Genomic DNA, 16,596 nt, shown 5'->3' on the forward strand with positions numbered 1-16,596 from the left:
TGCCTCAGTCAGAAAGCAGATAGATCTTTTCAAAGGCTCATGCTATTGGGATGGGGGTTAAGGTTTAGGGTTATGACAACATTCTACCCATAATTTCTCATAAAAATCTTCTAATACTGTATACCTGAAATGTTCGCCTATCGTTTGCGCTCCGTGTTTTAAAAATACTTGAGTTTAGCACTTTTTTTTTCTCGCATAGAATTTGAATACAAACATCAGCATCAGTAATGTAAGAAAGGCAAAGGTAAGAAATTTGGCTGAATCACACAGCTTGACACATTTGAACACGGATCAAATGTAACCCTGCAGCATTGGGGAAAAAGGACTGTACATTGTGTGTCAGTTACATTTCGTACAAATAAACGAATCGACAAATAAAAACTCCCTCCCACGCCACCCTGAATGAGAACACGTGATAAGTCTTCCAGCCACACTCCGATATTGGTCTACCGTCTAAAAGAGTGCGTCTTTGCTGGTTTCATACACCACTCGCCCAACAGACACACTGAAATTCCTGAAGGATCTTCCAATGATGGCTCCCAAAGTACCTCTCCCTGACTCCTTGGAAGGTTGTGCAATTTTGGCAGGAGTGACACAGTTCAAGTGCTCTTGCAGAGTTGGAGAGAGAGAGAGAAAGAGAAAGAGAAATGTGCATCTGTAAGGAGGAACATTGCATGAGGCGGGTAGCATAGAGCATTATCCTCATGTCACTTCCTGTGCCCCTTTCTGAGAACATGAAACCTGGGAGTGAGTATCATAGTGCTGTTTGACACGAGAGAGAAAGACAGATTGGCTGTGTCCAAAACAAAGTAACTGCTGCCTCAAAGTTTTTGGATGAAGGTAAACTTTAAGGCAGGGTTCCATAAATCTACTACCTTGAAGAGTTTACCTCAAACTCTGATCCTGATCAAACTCACCCACCAGTAATTTTTTAGTACTGTAACTCTGAAGACCTTATTTAGCTTGTGTCTTCGACTGGAGTTGGAGTTGAACTCTGGAGGGAAATTGGCCTCCATGGGCGGATTTGAGGAACCGTGCCTTAAGGTATATTAATGTACCGACCAAATGGACGCATTTCAGTAGTAGGGGGCGCCCCGAGTAGTGAAATAGTTATGCTGCAAGTGGACACGTTGAATGCACACCAACAGTACACATTTTGGATGTCTTAATCTGAGTATTCTATTTCAGGTGTTGGAGTTGAATCAGGTGTGTTTGATTAGGAAGAGTTCATGAATGTCTTGTACTTTCTGGAAAAGGGTTGGGGAAACACTGGGGTAAAAAGCACAATGGCCATCTGAGATGGTTGATGGGTCATCCAATCCAGCTTGTGGAGAAGCACCTTCTTGCAGACTCTGACAGAAACTTAAGGCTGGAATACAACTACATGACTTTTCCCTAGAATGTTTTGCCCCACTATATAGTTGGGGGGATTGGGTGGTAGATGCAGAGTCAAATCAAGTCTGCATATTGGTCAGTCTAATATGACCAATTTCACTGTAAATTGTTTTTCTTTACGGGCACAGATTTTTTTTAGCTTCAGGCTATGATTCCATCCAGTCGGAATATTTGTTTAAGCTGATTTTAGAAAAAATATTGTTTTCATTCGTCATGCATCTTTTATTAAAAAGCATGTTTCGGCATGGGTTCTATGAAAGTCTGGTAGTATGATACTTCCTGCTCAGATTTTAAAAGACCTGTAGTGTATTCCAGCTTTTAAGTGGATGGGACATATTTCTGCACCATTTGTGACAAGGCAATCCCTATTAATCTTCCGAAAAGAAGCAGTGGTAGCCAACCCTGCTTCTGGAGAGTTACCTTCACATAGAATTTAGCCCCAATCCTTTATCAAACACACTTGAGCCAACCAATCAATTTGTTCTGGATTACTTCAAAACCACAGGTGTGCTGGAGCAGATCTGGACCTGAACTCTGCCCTCCATGACCGAGTTTGGGCACCCCTATACTAGAATGTTCTTTTTAGGACAGGTGTGTCCAGACTCCGTCCTGGAGGGTCAGTCGGATCTAAACTCTGCAGGACACCGGCCCTCCAGGACCAAGTTTGGGCACCACTATACTGGAGTACTCTTTTTATGGCACGTGTCCAGACTTGGTCCTGGAGGGCCACTGTCCTACAGAGTTTAGCTCCAACCCTAATTAAACAGACCTGATCCAGCTAACTAAGCTCTTACTAGGCATACTAGAAACTTCCAGGCAGGTGTGGGAGGCAAGTTGAATCTAAACTCTGCAGAACAGTGGCCCTCCAGGACTGAGTTTGGGCACACCTGTACTAGAGTGCTCTTTTTAGGGCAGGTGTATCCAGACTGGGTTCTGGAGAGCCACTGTCCTGCAGAGTTTAGCTTCAACCCTAATTAAACACCTGATCCACTTATTCAAGCTCTTACTAGGCATACTAGTAACTTCCAGGCAGGTGTGCTTGAGCTAAACTCTGCAGGACCACCCCTGTGTCATAGGGTTACTAGAGCAGGAATGCCCAAACTCGGTCCTGGAGGGCCGGTGTCCTGCAGAGTTTACCTCCAACCCCAATTAGACACAACTGAACAAGCTAATCATGCTCTTACTAGGCATACTAGAAACTTCCCTGACAGGTGTGTTGAGGCAAGTCGGATCTAAACTCTACAGGACACCGGCGCCTCCAGAAACGAGTTTGGCCACCCTTGTACTAGAGTGTTCTTTTTAAATTCCGCAGGACATCCATATGTTATAGCAGGGGTCACCAAACTTGTTCCTGGAGGGCCGGTGTCCTGCAGAGTTTACCTCCAACTTTACTCAACACACCTGCCTGGAAGTTTCAAGTATACCAAGTAAGACCTTGATTAGCTGGTTCAGGTGTGTTTGATTAGGGTTGGAGCTAAACTCTGCAGGGACACCGGCCCTCCAGGACTGGGTCTGGTGACCCCTGTGTCATAGGGTTACTAGAGCAGGGGTGCCTAGAATAGATCTGGACCTGAACTTTGCAGGTGTGTCCAGACTCTGTTCTGGAGGGCCACTGTCTTACACAGTTTAAACACATTTTAACCAGCTAATCAAGCTTTTACTAGGTATACTAGAAACTTCCAGGCAGGTGTGGGAGGCATGCTGGAGCTAAACTCTGCAGGAAACCCTTGTGTTATAGGGTTTGCAGCAGGAGTAGGCAACGTCAGTCCTGGAGTGCCAGTGTCCTGCAGAGTTTAGCTCCAACCCTAATCAAACACACCTGAACAAGCTAATCAAGGTCTTCAGAATTACTAGGGGCTACAGGCAGCTAAGGTTTTTATTCAGGGTTGGAGCTAAACTCTGTAGGATTCCAGGATTCCAGGACTGATATTGCCTAACCCTGGTTAGTAGAGTGTTCTTTTTAGGGCAGGAGTATCCAGACTCTGTCCTGGAGGGGCAATGTCCTGCAGAGTTATACACCTTAACCAAGCTAATCAAGGTCTTACTGAGCATACTAGAAACTTTCAGGCAGGGGTTCTGAGGCAAGTTGGAGCTAAATTTTGCAGGATACCTTACTAGAGCAGGGATAGGCAACATCAGTCCTGGAGTGCCGATGTCCTGCAGAGTTTAGTTCCAACCCTGAAAAACAAACCTCACCTGCCTGTAGACCTAGTGATCCTGAAGACCTTGATTAGCTTGTTCAGGTGTGTCTGATTATAGTTGGAGCTAAACTTTGCAGGACATCAGCACTCCAGGACTGACGCTGCCTATCCCTGTATTAGAAATTAATTCTTTTTAGGGCAGGGGTGTCCAAACTCGGTCCTGGAGGGCCACTGTCTTGCAGAGCTTAGCTTCAACACTAATTAAACTGGTTATCTGAGTCAGCTAATTAAGATCTTACTAGGCATACTAGAAACTTCCAGACAGGTGTGTTGAGGCAAGTTGGAGCTAAACTCTGCAGGACACTGGCCCTCTAAGACCTTTCAGTAAAGGATGTTCCACAAATATTAGATTCGGATATGCCTTGATTCCTGTCTCCGGATACTGTCAACGAAGACATCGTTTTTCATGTTTTGGACACAGCAAGTGAGTAAGCAAAATAGAGAGAGAGGCCAAGAGAGAGGCTGCTTCAGCTGGTGTTGGTGGTCACCGTCCCAAACTTCATGCTCTATGTGTCCGGTATATGGCTCAGTGGAGTATCTGCCGGCTCCATAAGCCTGTACTTCTCCTCCAGAGATGGCTCGGTCCCCTGCAGGTGAATAAGTGGCTTGGTCTGGAACACGCCCAGACTTTCCTGGTTTCTCTTGTTGTATATGTTCACCCTGTGCTCCAGTTCCGGACTGGCCTTTACCGACCCTGCTGGACTGGGCAATTTAAGGTTGACCGGGTCCACCCTGCCTTTATGCGCCAGGCAGGAGTCCTCAGACAGGGAAGAGAGCAGCTCTTTGACCACCGCGCTGGGGTCGTGGACACCCGCTTGTGTGCCGAGGGTCAAAGGACTGCAGTACGGAGGAGGGCAGCAGCGTTGGCCGCTGTAGTCAGAGGTGGAGGCCTCCCGTACGGTAGAGCTGCAGTCAGTTGTGGAGCCCAGCGTGTGGCTGCTGACGCTGTGCTGCCGGGCTGTGAAGCTGCAGCTGGACCGGGACATGGTCGTGCTGGATGCTTCACTTACAGAGCTGCCTGTGCGCTCCTGGCCACTGCCCGGGCCATCAGCACTGACGAGGGAAGGCGGCAACTGGTTGGGGTTGGTAGGAAGGTGGACATCGATGGCTGCTGTGGTTATGACACGGGCACCAGGGTCGGGCACCCCGATGTCTGTGTACAACAAATAGTAAAACTTAGTAAATGAGTGCCATTCTAAATATTTAAGCATCATTGAAAGCAGTGAACTGATATAACAGCCAGACTTTTCAGCATTTTGAGACTAGGGGCTTTCACATCATGCATTTCTAAGAACTAATGTTCTAGGAACTAGCCAGGGCTGCATTTCCTAGAAGTACTGTTAGCTTAAGTTGATCGCAGAACCACTGTCACCAATGGAGCAATGATCAACTTAGGCTTGGCTTACGATACTGTTGGGAACTCAGCCCAGCATGGTGGTTCCTAGAGAACCAATTTCCCCTCATGCTGTTTTCCTGGTTGCATTCGCACCGGCAGCAGGAACTCTAAAGCGGCCAACAGCAACGTCTTTATGCACGTCATTTACAAACAAAAGCAACCGGTGAATAGAGGATGCCATGATTGATTTTTCTTGTTTGTTGTAGGTTTTGTGATAACGAAGATGGAATGTAAATGGACAATTTATGCAAAAAGTTATGCAAAAATCTCCTATGACAACTTCCAGTGTTACATATCATCGAGGCTGAAAAAAGAACACAACGTTGCACACAACAGGTAGCTAAATGTCGTTATCACTGTTTTCCATGATTGTGGAGTAAATATGTTTACATGACGTTTTAAAAATGCCAGGCAGCTGGTGTTTCGTATGTGTTTGGCTAATCAGCGTATACTTACGTCACTGGTAGTTCCTATAAGACTGTTTTAGACCCTACTCTGAAGTAGGAGCTAATTTAGTTCCCCCAGGGTTCCTAGAACTAAAACCGTTCCTAGTTCCTACGGTGCAAACACACCAAAAAGCAGGTAATTCCACCAATATTTCTAGAAACTATGATAAGGTTCCTTACTCGAGTGAACAATGTGGTGTAATCTTCAGACTATCAGACTGATAATATGGAATATCTGAGGGAATTTTAATATTTGAGGGAATTTCAAGCAAAATTATTACAGATAACTAAAACTAAATTTAAAGCCAAAAATAAACTTTAAAATAAAATATATATATAAAAAACCTTTTCTATCTCAGCCTGTTGCCAAGTTAACATTTCTTATATTAATTTAGTTTAACTTGATAACTAAAAGTGACATATATATATTTTTTTAATTATTATTCATTTATTTATTTATTCAAGTTCAAATGTTTGGGGTTGGTAAGATTTTTAAAATGTTTAATAATAATAATAATAATAATTTTTATTTTTTATTTTTATAATTATTATAATTATTATTTATTCAGACATTTAATTAAAAAAAAACTAATAATGAGCAACAGAAATATTGCTAAAATTAAAATAAAAACAAATTCAAAATATTAATACAAATTATAATAGCATCTGAATTATACTAAACACCGATTTCAAGTAAATATTGTCCAAATATTTAGTTATTTTACATCTCATTTTCATTTTGCCTTATATACTTGCATATTCCAGTATATTATATATACCAGGGCGGGGCAATATGGCCAAAAATTTTTTACAATAAGTTCTTTTTCCGTATCAGTCGATATCGATAACTTTCACGACAAATGTCAAATTTTTCTTTCTTTCAAGTTTAAAGGCAGATTTTTGCTACAAAACCAAAATTTGTAAAAACCAGGCTGTTAATTGTGGCTTTAAACTATTCTTTATGGTCAGAAAATGACAAACACTTCATGTTTTTGAATCCTTTACACTTTTTCCAGTATTTTTTCCTTAACAGGATAAATATGTTTTAATAGAAAAAAGTAATTTCTAAGTTCTGCATGTTTTAATGAGTAAATCAAGAAACAGGTTTGTGTTGCCTGATAATATTAATAATAATATAACATTTTTTGTCTCTTAGAAATACTCATTTGATAGTAGCTTGAGTTAGGATGCAGATGTAGATTTATGTTCATTATCAAAATCAGAAATATCTGTAAAAATTGTAACCTCATTTTATATGGTGAAATTTAATTATTTTGATTGAGTTTTTTTTTTTTTTTTTTTTTTTTTTTAATTAACCATTGTTCTTCCATAGTAGCATATATTTAGATAATGATAATCACAGTTAAAACCACAAATATAACACCTCAATACCAAGGTAAAAATGTAATATGGTTTCTAGGTGTTTGTCTGAAAAAACTTAGCTTTATTACGAAAAATACTGTAATTATATTACATTACTCCTCCTTCAATACATTTAATACATGTCTACATTAATAATCTAATAAAATTTGACAAAAATACCCACATTTCTGACACAATACCACTGTGCAGTTAGTGCTACTACAGTAAATCTAAGTAAATGATGGCCATTTGTAGATTTAAAAGCCTTCTGGCTGTATAGTTGCGCACAGTGTCTCTCCTGTTTGTCAGCGCTGTTTCATCTGGCTATAAACCGAGTCATTTGTCATCTTGTTTGGTGACCGAGACTGGAGTGAACGCATCTGCTCTGGTACATTCAAGTTTGCCGCCGTTTGAACTTTAATCGGAGCGGATAAACGGCCCGTGTGGTGCACTTTAAATGACTAGCGCTCTCTCGTTCCGCCTTTGCCGCATTAACATTATGTCAAACATTTATCGAACTCTTGTTATCGTTTATCGAGGAAATTTATATTGCACGATAATTATCGATTTATCGCCCAGCCCTAAGACCCATGATCCACCTTACAAAAAATTGGCATCTGCTGAAAAACTTCAATCAAACATCCAGTATTTTGGATGCATGTATCCAATGTATGCAAGGAATTGTTTGCAATGTATCCAATGGATACATATTATGATAAACATGCAAATATGATATGCATAGATATATAGCAAACTTACCGCTACTTGGCTCACTGTAATACTGACTGATGTAGTTATTCATATCATCTTGAATGACACTCTCTAAAAAAACAAAACAAATTCACAACATCAATCCCAAACCAAACAAACCTAGAAACGTATTTTTCTTAAAACAACAACAAATAGAATCCAGGATGCAGGATTTTCTGATTATTTTTCTCATTTCACAGCTCCATAATGGTTAAACTTTTATGAAACACTATGTAGTAAAGCGTGCTACAGTGTAAGCAATGCATTAACGTTCTGATTTTGGCCACCCTTATCTGCTGCTTGGCCTCCTGACCCAAAAAGAGGCTGTCTGCCGTAGCTGTGGCTGTAGATGCAACGGAGGTCAGTGGCTGGGTAAGAATGTCTTATGATCTGCCTGGCAGAGCGAGGAGTCGACTGCAGTCTAAGTGCCATCCGCACATCTCTGGAGACGAGACCCAACTCGCAGCGCCTTTTTAAATTCATTTTTACCCTTTGAAATATTCATCAAACGAAGGCTCGGGAGGAGATGGGCAGCCGACTAAAACACCAGGAAGACAATCACAGCCGAACATAAATAACGCATGAGGATGAAGACGACCACACACACTTTTTTACTTCTCCCAGGGAAAGTGGGAAAAGAAGTGAATAAACTATATTTGTCAAAAAAATAAATTGTACTTAAAATATGCAATTGTAATTATTGCTTTTATGAAAAAACTACAGTTAGTACTGCTAAGGGTGAAGATTTGACACATAGTTTGTCCCACAGACATGCTGTAGAATAGTCTTTCCTCATGTTCTGCACTGCAAGAAAACTTATTTTTGCCTTGTTTTCCTGTAAAAAGCCAACATCCTTAAAATAAGACAAATGTAAAGGGACAGTTTACCCAAAAATGGAAATTACCCTATGATTTACTCACTCTCAAGCCATCCTAGGTGTTTATGACATTCTTTTGGACTAATACAATTGGAGCAACCAGTCCTACATCACCTGCTGGATGTCACTCTCTTGTGAACGTGCGTACAACAGTTTGCGGAAGCTAGAGTTTTACGGTTTATAAAGTTTTAAATATAGATATTTTACACAAATGCATTGATTTGCTTCAGAAGGCTTTTATTAACTTCCCTGGAGCTGTGTGGAACACTTTTTATGATGGATGGATGCAATTTATTGGACTTCAAAATCTCAATTTATTTAATTATTTAAGCATTATGATGCTTTGAAATACTACTACTACTACTACTACTACTACTATTACTACTATATTTATTTATGTATTTATTTAATCAAATGTTTGGGGTTAGTAGAATTTTTAAATATTTAATAATAATAATAATAATAATAATGATAATACTTTATTTATGTTCATGTATTTATTTATGTACTGTTTGGGGTTAGTACGATTTTTAAATGTTAATAATAATACATTTGTTTATTAAAATACATTTTATTGTTAATAATAATAAATTTGTTTATTAAAAATAATAATAATAATGATTATTATTATTTATTTATTCAAGTTCAAATGTTTGGGGTTGGTAAGATTTTTTAAATATTTAATGATAACAATAATACTTCATGTATGTTCAACTGTTTGGGGTTAGTAAGATTTGTAAATGTTTAGTAATAATAATAATAATAATAAGAAGAATAATAAATTAGTTTATTATTATTATTAATAATAATAATAATAATTATTATTATTAGTTATTCATTCATTCATTCATTCATTCATTCATGTTCAAATGTTTGGGGTTGGTAAGTTTTTTAAAAATGTTTAATAATAATAATAATAATTTGTATTATTATTATTATTTATTCATTCATTCATGTACAAATGTTTGGGGTTGGTAGAATGTTTTAAATGTTTAATAATAATGTTTATTTATTCATTCATTCATGTTCAAATGTTTGGGGTTGGTAGAGTTTTTTAAATGTTTAATAACAACAACAACAATAATAATAATAATCTATTTGTTTATTTATATATTCATGTTCAAATGTTTGGGGTTGGTAGAATGTTTTAAATGTTTAATAATAATAATACTTATTTATTCATTCATTCATGTCCAAATGTTTGGGGGTTGGTAGAGTTTTTTAAATGTTTATTAATAATAATAATAATATTTATTTTTTCATTTATTCATTCATGTTCAAATGTTTGGGGTTGGTAAGATTTTTTAAAAATGTTTAATAATAACAATAACAATAACAACAATAATAATTTATTTGTTTATTTATTTATTCATGTTCAAATGTTTGGGGTTGGTAAGATTTGTAAATATTTATTAATAATAATAATAATTATTATTATTATTATTATCCTTCAGAAACCATTCTAATATGCTGATTTGCTGCTCAAGAAATATTTATTTTTTATTAACAATGGGGAAGCTAGAGTTTTCGGTTTATAAATATGGATATATATAATAATTTAAATATTTATAATATTTTCTTACACAAACTCATTGATTCACTTCAGAAGGCTCGGAGCCATGTGGAGTACTTTTTGTAATGGATGTATGCACTTTATTGGACTTCAAAATCTCAACACCCATTCACTGCCATTATAACGCTTGAAAGAGGCAGACCATTTTTTAATATAACTCCAAATGTATTCATCTGAAAGAAGAAAGTCATATTCATCTGGGATGGCTTAAGGGTAATTTTCATTTTTGGGTGAACTATCCCTTTAATTGGGAAGCAAAATATTTTCAAAGAAAATATCTTAAGTTTATTTTTCTAACCTCTCTGGCAGTTCTAAAATGTCACAAAATGTTACATTTATTTTTGAAACGAAACAGCCTTCAACTTTGCTGTCAAAACTTAATGATTTTATGAACTATTTATTTTTGGTGTCTCCATCCAGTATTTCAGGAATCCGGTTTCTGAAACTAAGCAGACTTTGAGAGCGATGATTCAACATGATCATGTCACGCAGTATCTCTCTGCGGTCATTTGGCGCAGTAAATTCTCATCCAAACCACAGCGGAGATAAAGGAGACCTCTCTCTCGCTGAACTCTGACAGGTAGCGGCCTCAACTTCAAAAAGCACCTCTATAAAAAACGAGATCGCTCAGCAGCTCCTATATTTTCTGCGTCTTTGTCTTCGGTGCTTAAATGCATCAAACTCCTGTGTTATATGTGTCTTTGAGGCGCCAAATATAAAATATGGCCGCTAAGATACGAGCCCTGGGGCAACCGTCATTCTGTCTCCTCTCCTCCGCTCTTCTGTCTCCAGGGGTCGGCCTGCGCTTTGACAGCGTTTCTGTCCATGTGTCGTTTAAAGGAAAAAGCCACGGGCTGGCTCCTGGTGCCCACATTTCCCACAATCCTCTGGGGGATGAAGTGTGGCTTGCAGGAGGACCATTGTGGGGTTTTTCAGGTTAAAGGAACAGATGTTTGTGCCATAGTTGAATACTCTTTCAGGAGGAACAAGACCCAATGCACAGAGCAGCCTGTGTGTGTGTGTATAACAGCTGTACTCCTGCCAGACAGATCCCAATGTGACCTGACATGATGTGGGGAACATTATAGCGGTCTGTTATAATGGGATATCATACGATCTGTCCTGCTTGTCCTGTCACAGTAAATACTGAAGGGATGTTGTTGTCTGTGTTCAGAGGCTGGGCTGATTAAATGATTGGAGGAAAAGCAGGTAAAACTGAAAACTGGAGCCACTGAATTAAATATTCTCATTCATTTTCTGTCACATGCAATTAGCATCCAAAACAAAGTTCTTGATGGGTCAATGGTGGGTAAATTGAGAAAAATAACCAGTTATAAATGTTTATTACTTGCCCAGAAACTGTATGAACTGTACTTGAAATGATTTGAAATTACTGAAATGAAATGAAATTATTAATAAAATAAAACATACACCCGGATGGATGTAAGGAGGTTTGTAAGATACAGTTAATAAGATACAGTGGGACTGTTTCTATTTTTTAATAAAAATATATGTGTGTTATGTTTATTTATTTATTTACATTCAAATGTTTGGGGTTGGTAGAATTTTAAAAATGTTTATTAATAATAATAATAATTATTATTATTATTACTATTATTATTAATTAGAGAATTAAAAAAAAATGTTTAATAACAATAATAATACTATTTATATATGCAGCATATGTGTGTGTGTTTTATATTATGTTTATTTATTTATTTACATTCAAATGTTTGGGGTTGGTAGAATTTAAAAAATGTTTAATAATAATAATAATAATAATTTAATAACAATAATAATAATAATCATTATTATTATTATTATTATTAAATGTTTAATAACAATAATAATACTATTTATATATGCAGTATATGTGTGTGTTATGTTTATTTATTTATTTACATTCAAATGTTTGGGGTTGGTAGAATTTAAAAAATGTTTATTAATAATAATAATAATAATAATTATTATTATTATTTCATGTTTAAATGTTTGGGGTTGGTAGAATTTAATAATAACAATAATAATAATAATATATATATGCAGTATGTGTGTGTGTGTTGTGTGTTTATTTATTTACATTCAAATGTTTGGGGTTGGTAGAACTTAATTTTTAAATAAAATAATAATAATAATAATAATAATAATAATTTTTCATTCATTCATGTTCAAATGTTTGGGGTTGGTAGAATTTACAAAAAATGTTTACTACTACTACGAAATGTATTTATTTATTTATTTTTTCATGTTCAAATGTTTGGTGTTGGTATTTTTTAATGTTTAATAATAATAATAATAATAATAATAATAATAATAATAATAATCATTTATTTATTTATTCATGTATTTAGGGTTGGTGAGATTTTTAAAAATGTTTAAAAGACTCTTTTGCTCACCAAGGATACATTTATTTGGCCACAAATGCAGTAAAAGCAGTAATACTGTAAAATATTATTACAATTTAAAAGAACTGTTTTCTATTTGAATATATTTAAAAATGTAATTTATTCCTGTGATGCAAAGCTGAATTTCCAGTATCATTACTCCAGTCAGTATCACATGTTCTTTCAGAAATTATTCTAATATGCTGATTTGCTGCTCAAGAAACAATGACATTTTTATTAATGGCGAAAACCATTTTGCTGCTTAAAAAAGTGTGTGGAATCTTTGATACACCGTTTTTCAGGATTTTTGATGAATAGAAAGAACTAATAGAACTAAAAATAACTAATAGAAATACTTTGTAACAATGTAAAAGTCTCATCTTCGATTAATTTAATGTGTCCTTACCAAATAAAAGTATTCATTTTAACCTTCTGAGTCATAGATAGATAGATAATTATAAATGTAGGTTATTTTTACTTATTGTAAGACATTTTGCAGAGACATTTTAGTGGTGTGTGGATGAATGTGCTGCATCATTTCCTTTGTGACTCTGGCCTGGTTTTTAACTCTCATTAAAAAGACAGAGATAGGACAGTTCTGGGTACCTGGCGGAGGTCTGGGCTCTCTGGTATTGGCGCGGCACTCGTTGTCAGATCCAGCAGGTCCCAGGCCGTCTATTTCCTGAAAAGTGCTGCTCTGTTTCCCCCACACGTGGTGGATCTGCATGGCGGCCTCGCGCTCAGCGGCCAGATCCAAATCCTGCTGCGCAAGGTGAGCCCTCAACTGCCTGATCTCAAACTGACAAAGAAAAGATTACAGACAGAAAATGATATACTGACTGGACTGATTCATCTGTATCAGTTGTACTGCTGTAAAACACAAGTGGGCGCTATCTATTGCATCAGCTTTACATTTCTCAACAGCTTTTCATTAGACATTAAAATAAATAAATAAATAAATAAATAACCCCAAACATAAAACCAACCACAAACATTTGAATGAGCATGAATGAATGAATATTATTATTATTAAACATTTAAACAATCTTAGCAACCCCAAACATTTGAACATGCATGCATGAATAAATGAATAAATATTATTATTATTATTAAACATTTAAACAATCTTACCAAGCCCAAATATTTAAACATGAATAAATAAATAAGTAAATAAACAACAACAATAATTATTTAACCCCATTATATAACCCAAACATTTGAACATAAATACTAATAATACTAATAATACTATTAATTATAAATACATTATTATAATACTAATAATAATAATTATTATTATTAAACATTTTAAAAAATCTACCAACCCCAAACATTTGAACATGAATGAATAAATGAATGAATGAATAAATAAATAAATAATAATAATAATTATTATTAGACATTTAAAAAATTCTACCATCCACAAACATTTGAACATGCATGCATGAATAAATGAATAAATATTATTATTATTATTATTATTATTATTAAACAATTAAACAATCTTACCAACCCCAAACATTTGAACATGAATAAATAAATAAGTAAATAAACAACAACAACAATTATTATTATTAAACATTTAAAAAATCTTACCAACCCCAAACATTTGAACATAAATAATAATAATAACAATAATAATAATTATTATTATTATTAAACATTTGAAAAATTCTACCAACCACAAACATTTGAACATGCATGCATGAATAAATGAATAATAATAATTATTATTATTATTCAACATTTAAACAATCTTACCAAGCCCAATCATTTGAACATAAATAAATAATAATAATAATAATAATAATAATAATAATAATAATAAATATTATTATTATTAATAAACATTTTAAAAAGTACCAACCCCAAACATTTCAACGTAAATAATAATAATAATAATAATAACAATTGTTATTATTATTTTTATTATTATTATTATTAATGTTCAAATGTTTGGGGTTGATAAGGTATTTATTATTATTATTATCATTATTATTATTATTATAAAAAAATGTACCAACCCCAAACATTTAAACATGAATGAATAAATAAATGATGATGATTATTATTAAACATTTTAGAAGTTATACAAACCCGAACATTTTAATTTAAGTAAATAAATAAATACAAATATTTAAATATCTGAATAAATAAACAGCACATTTTTGAATATTTCCATATTTTTAAAAGTTTTTAAGTTAAATATAAAATATGTTTTGTCTAGAAACCCCACTAATTTATAGGTATTAATTATAAGACTTTATTCATAAAAAAAAAAAAATTTAGTATGACTAAAATCAGCACGATTTCAATCAAGGAGATCTAACCTTTTTATTTAATTATAAATTTAATTTAATTTAATTTAATTTTTTACTTGCTACTTTGTCACAAATTATGAATTATAGCTATTGTTCTAATAATAATTTTAATTAAAGTTACAGCCATTCAGTTCATCAAACATATTTATTACTGGCAGTATTACAAATCATTATCCATAATTTATATCATAAACACACTGAAATGGATCTCCTTGCTGCATTGTAACTCTAACCAATATGCTTTATTTGTTGAATCAATGTCCACACACTCGACATAATCAATGAGCTCTACTGTTCTCAGGGCCGCTGCGCTGATATCGACAGGTCTCAGATCAGTTCCCAACAGGCGTTTCAAGACATTTCTATCACAGTCTTATCTGTCTCCTTCCCCAAGGAGAAGAACAACAGAAACACATCTAGGGTGAATTGTGTATTTCAGTGGCGTGCATTGATCCCTGTCTGTGTTATCTGTCTGGTGGACCCAGGACAGGCTGGACGGGTCACGTGACTGTTTTATGTAATACGCTGGCTTGGATTGCAGCTTGAAACGCGAGCTTGCATCATCCGCCGAGACCCGATCAGAAATGAAGCATGAGCATGGTGTGGTTAAAAATATGGGGGATATTCAGGATGCATTGTGCTGTTGAGACACAATTCACATCCAGCAGAGTCTGTGGATGACAGCTGCATATAATTCAGGACTAACACAAAAACTGATTGTGTTTAAAATCAGGTTTTCAAGTGACTCTAAAACTGCATTAAAATGTCAATAACAGATACAACCTGATCAATAATAATAAAAAAAGTGATTACAAGCTCTGTTACTACGCAGATGAATTGAAGTAAAATTTGATTATGTGTCAAAGTGCTGCCCTCTGCTGGAGAAATACACAGTGCAACATGATTATGGAATTATAGAAAAACGTTTGGATCTGTTCATCAGAACAGATTTTGAGAAATGTAGCATTACATCACTTGCTCACCAATGGATCCTCTGTAGTGAATGGGTGCCGTCAGAATTAGAGTCCAAACAGCTGATAAAAACATCACAATAATCCATTAGTAATCCACACCACTCCAGTCCATCAGTTACCTTATTGTGATCTGAAAAGCTGCATGTTTGTAAGAAATGTAACTGGTTTCATTAAAATTTTTAATCTGAAACCATTCAAAATATGAAAATATGAGATTATGTAATCCATAATAATGCTTCCCTGTTGTCCTCTCACATCAAAATCAACTGACATATTTGTTTAGAGCTGTTTTTGGACTGTTTTTTACTTGCTTTATTCTGTGCACATTTCTCTCCTGATTCAGAAAAGATTCACTTTTGTACTGGAGAAAGCAATATTATGCACAGAGGGGTCATTTGCAATTAAAACCATCTTAATGATGGATTTGTGTCTTACAAACATGCAGCTTTCCGCTTCACGAGATTTTAAAAGACACCTATTGTGCAAAATTTACTTTTAGAAGGTGTTTGGACAGAAATGTGTGTTGGAATTGTGTGTACACAATCTTCATAAAATCAAACCAGGCTTAAAAAACAAACCCTTTGGAGCCTGTCCGCAAAATGACGTCATATTTCAGCAGCCCCGCCCACCACTATTGACTGACAGGCGCGTATTACCATACCAGCCATTTTGTCTGTGTGCCCATCAGGAACACCCTTGCTCTGTTTCATGATCATAAAACATTCAAGGACGTTACTGTTTCTGCTGTAAATGTCTATTAAGTCTTTTTAGGAGTTTACAAAGTTTTCTACAAGCGTATGCACAACTACAATTTGGTTTTACAAATGTTTGTAAGAGCTTATTTATATGTGACCCTGGACCACAAAACCAGTCTTAAGTCGCTGGGGTATATTTGTAGCAATAGCCAAAAATACATT

The 16,596-nt window shown here is 35.3% G+C and overlaps 1 protein-coding gene across 2 annotated transcripts in view; it reads right to left on the reverse strand.

Annotated features, from left to right (window-relative positions):
• Positions 1-92: 92 nt before the first annotated feature.
• Positions 93-16,596, reverse strand: part of tmem266 (transmembrane protein 266) — a 95,382-nt gene continuing 78,878 nt past the window's right edge. For both annotated transcript variants that reach the window (XM_051099430.1, XM_051099428.1), the window contains 3 exons: positions 12,991-13,183; positions 7,560-7,622; positions 93-4,749 (listed from right to left, as the gene is read on the reverse strand). In XM_051099430.1, the coding sequence (XP_050955387.1) occupies positions 4,103-4,749; positions 7,560-7,622; positions 12,991-13,183 (903 nt within the window). In that variant the 3' untranslated portion in view covers positions 93-4,102. The remainder of the gene's footprint in view (positions 4,750-7,559; positions 7,623-12,990; positions 13,184-16,596) is intronic.

This window comes from Labeo rohita, chromosome 25 (assembly GCF_022985175.1).
Source record: "Labeo rohita strain BAU-BD-2019 chromosome 25, IGBB_LRoh.1.0, whole genome shotgun sequence".
Taxonomy (NCBI): Eukaryota; Metazoa; Chordata; class Actinopteri; order Cypriniformes; family Cyprinidae; genus Labeo; species Labeo rohita.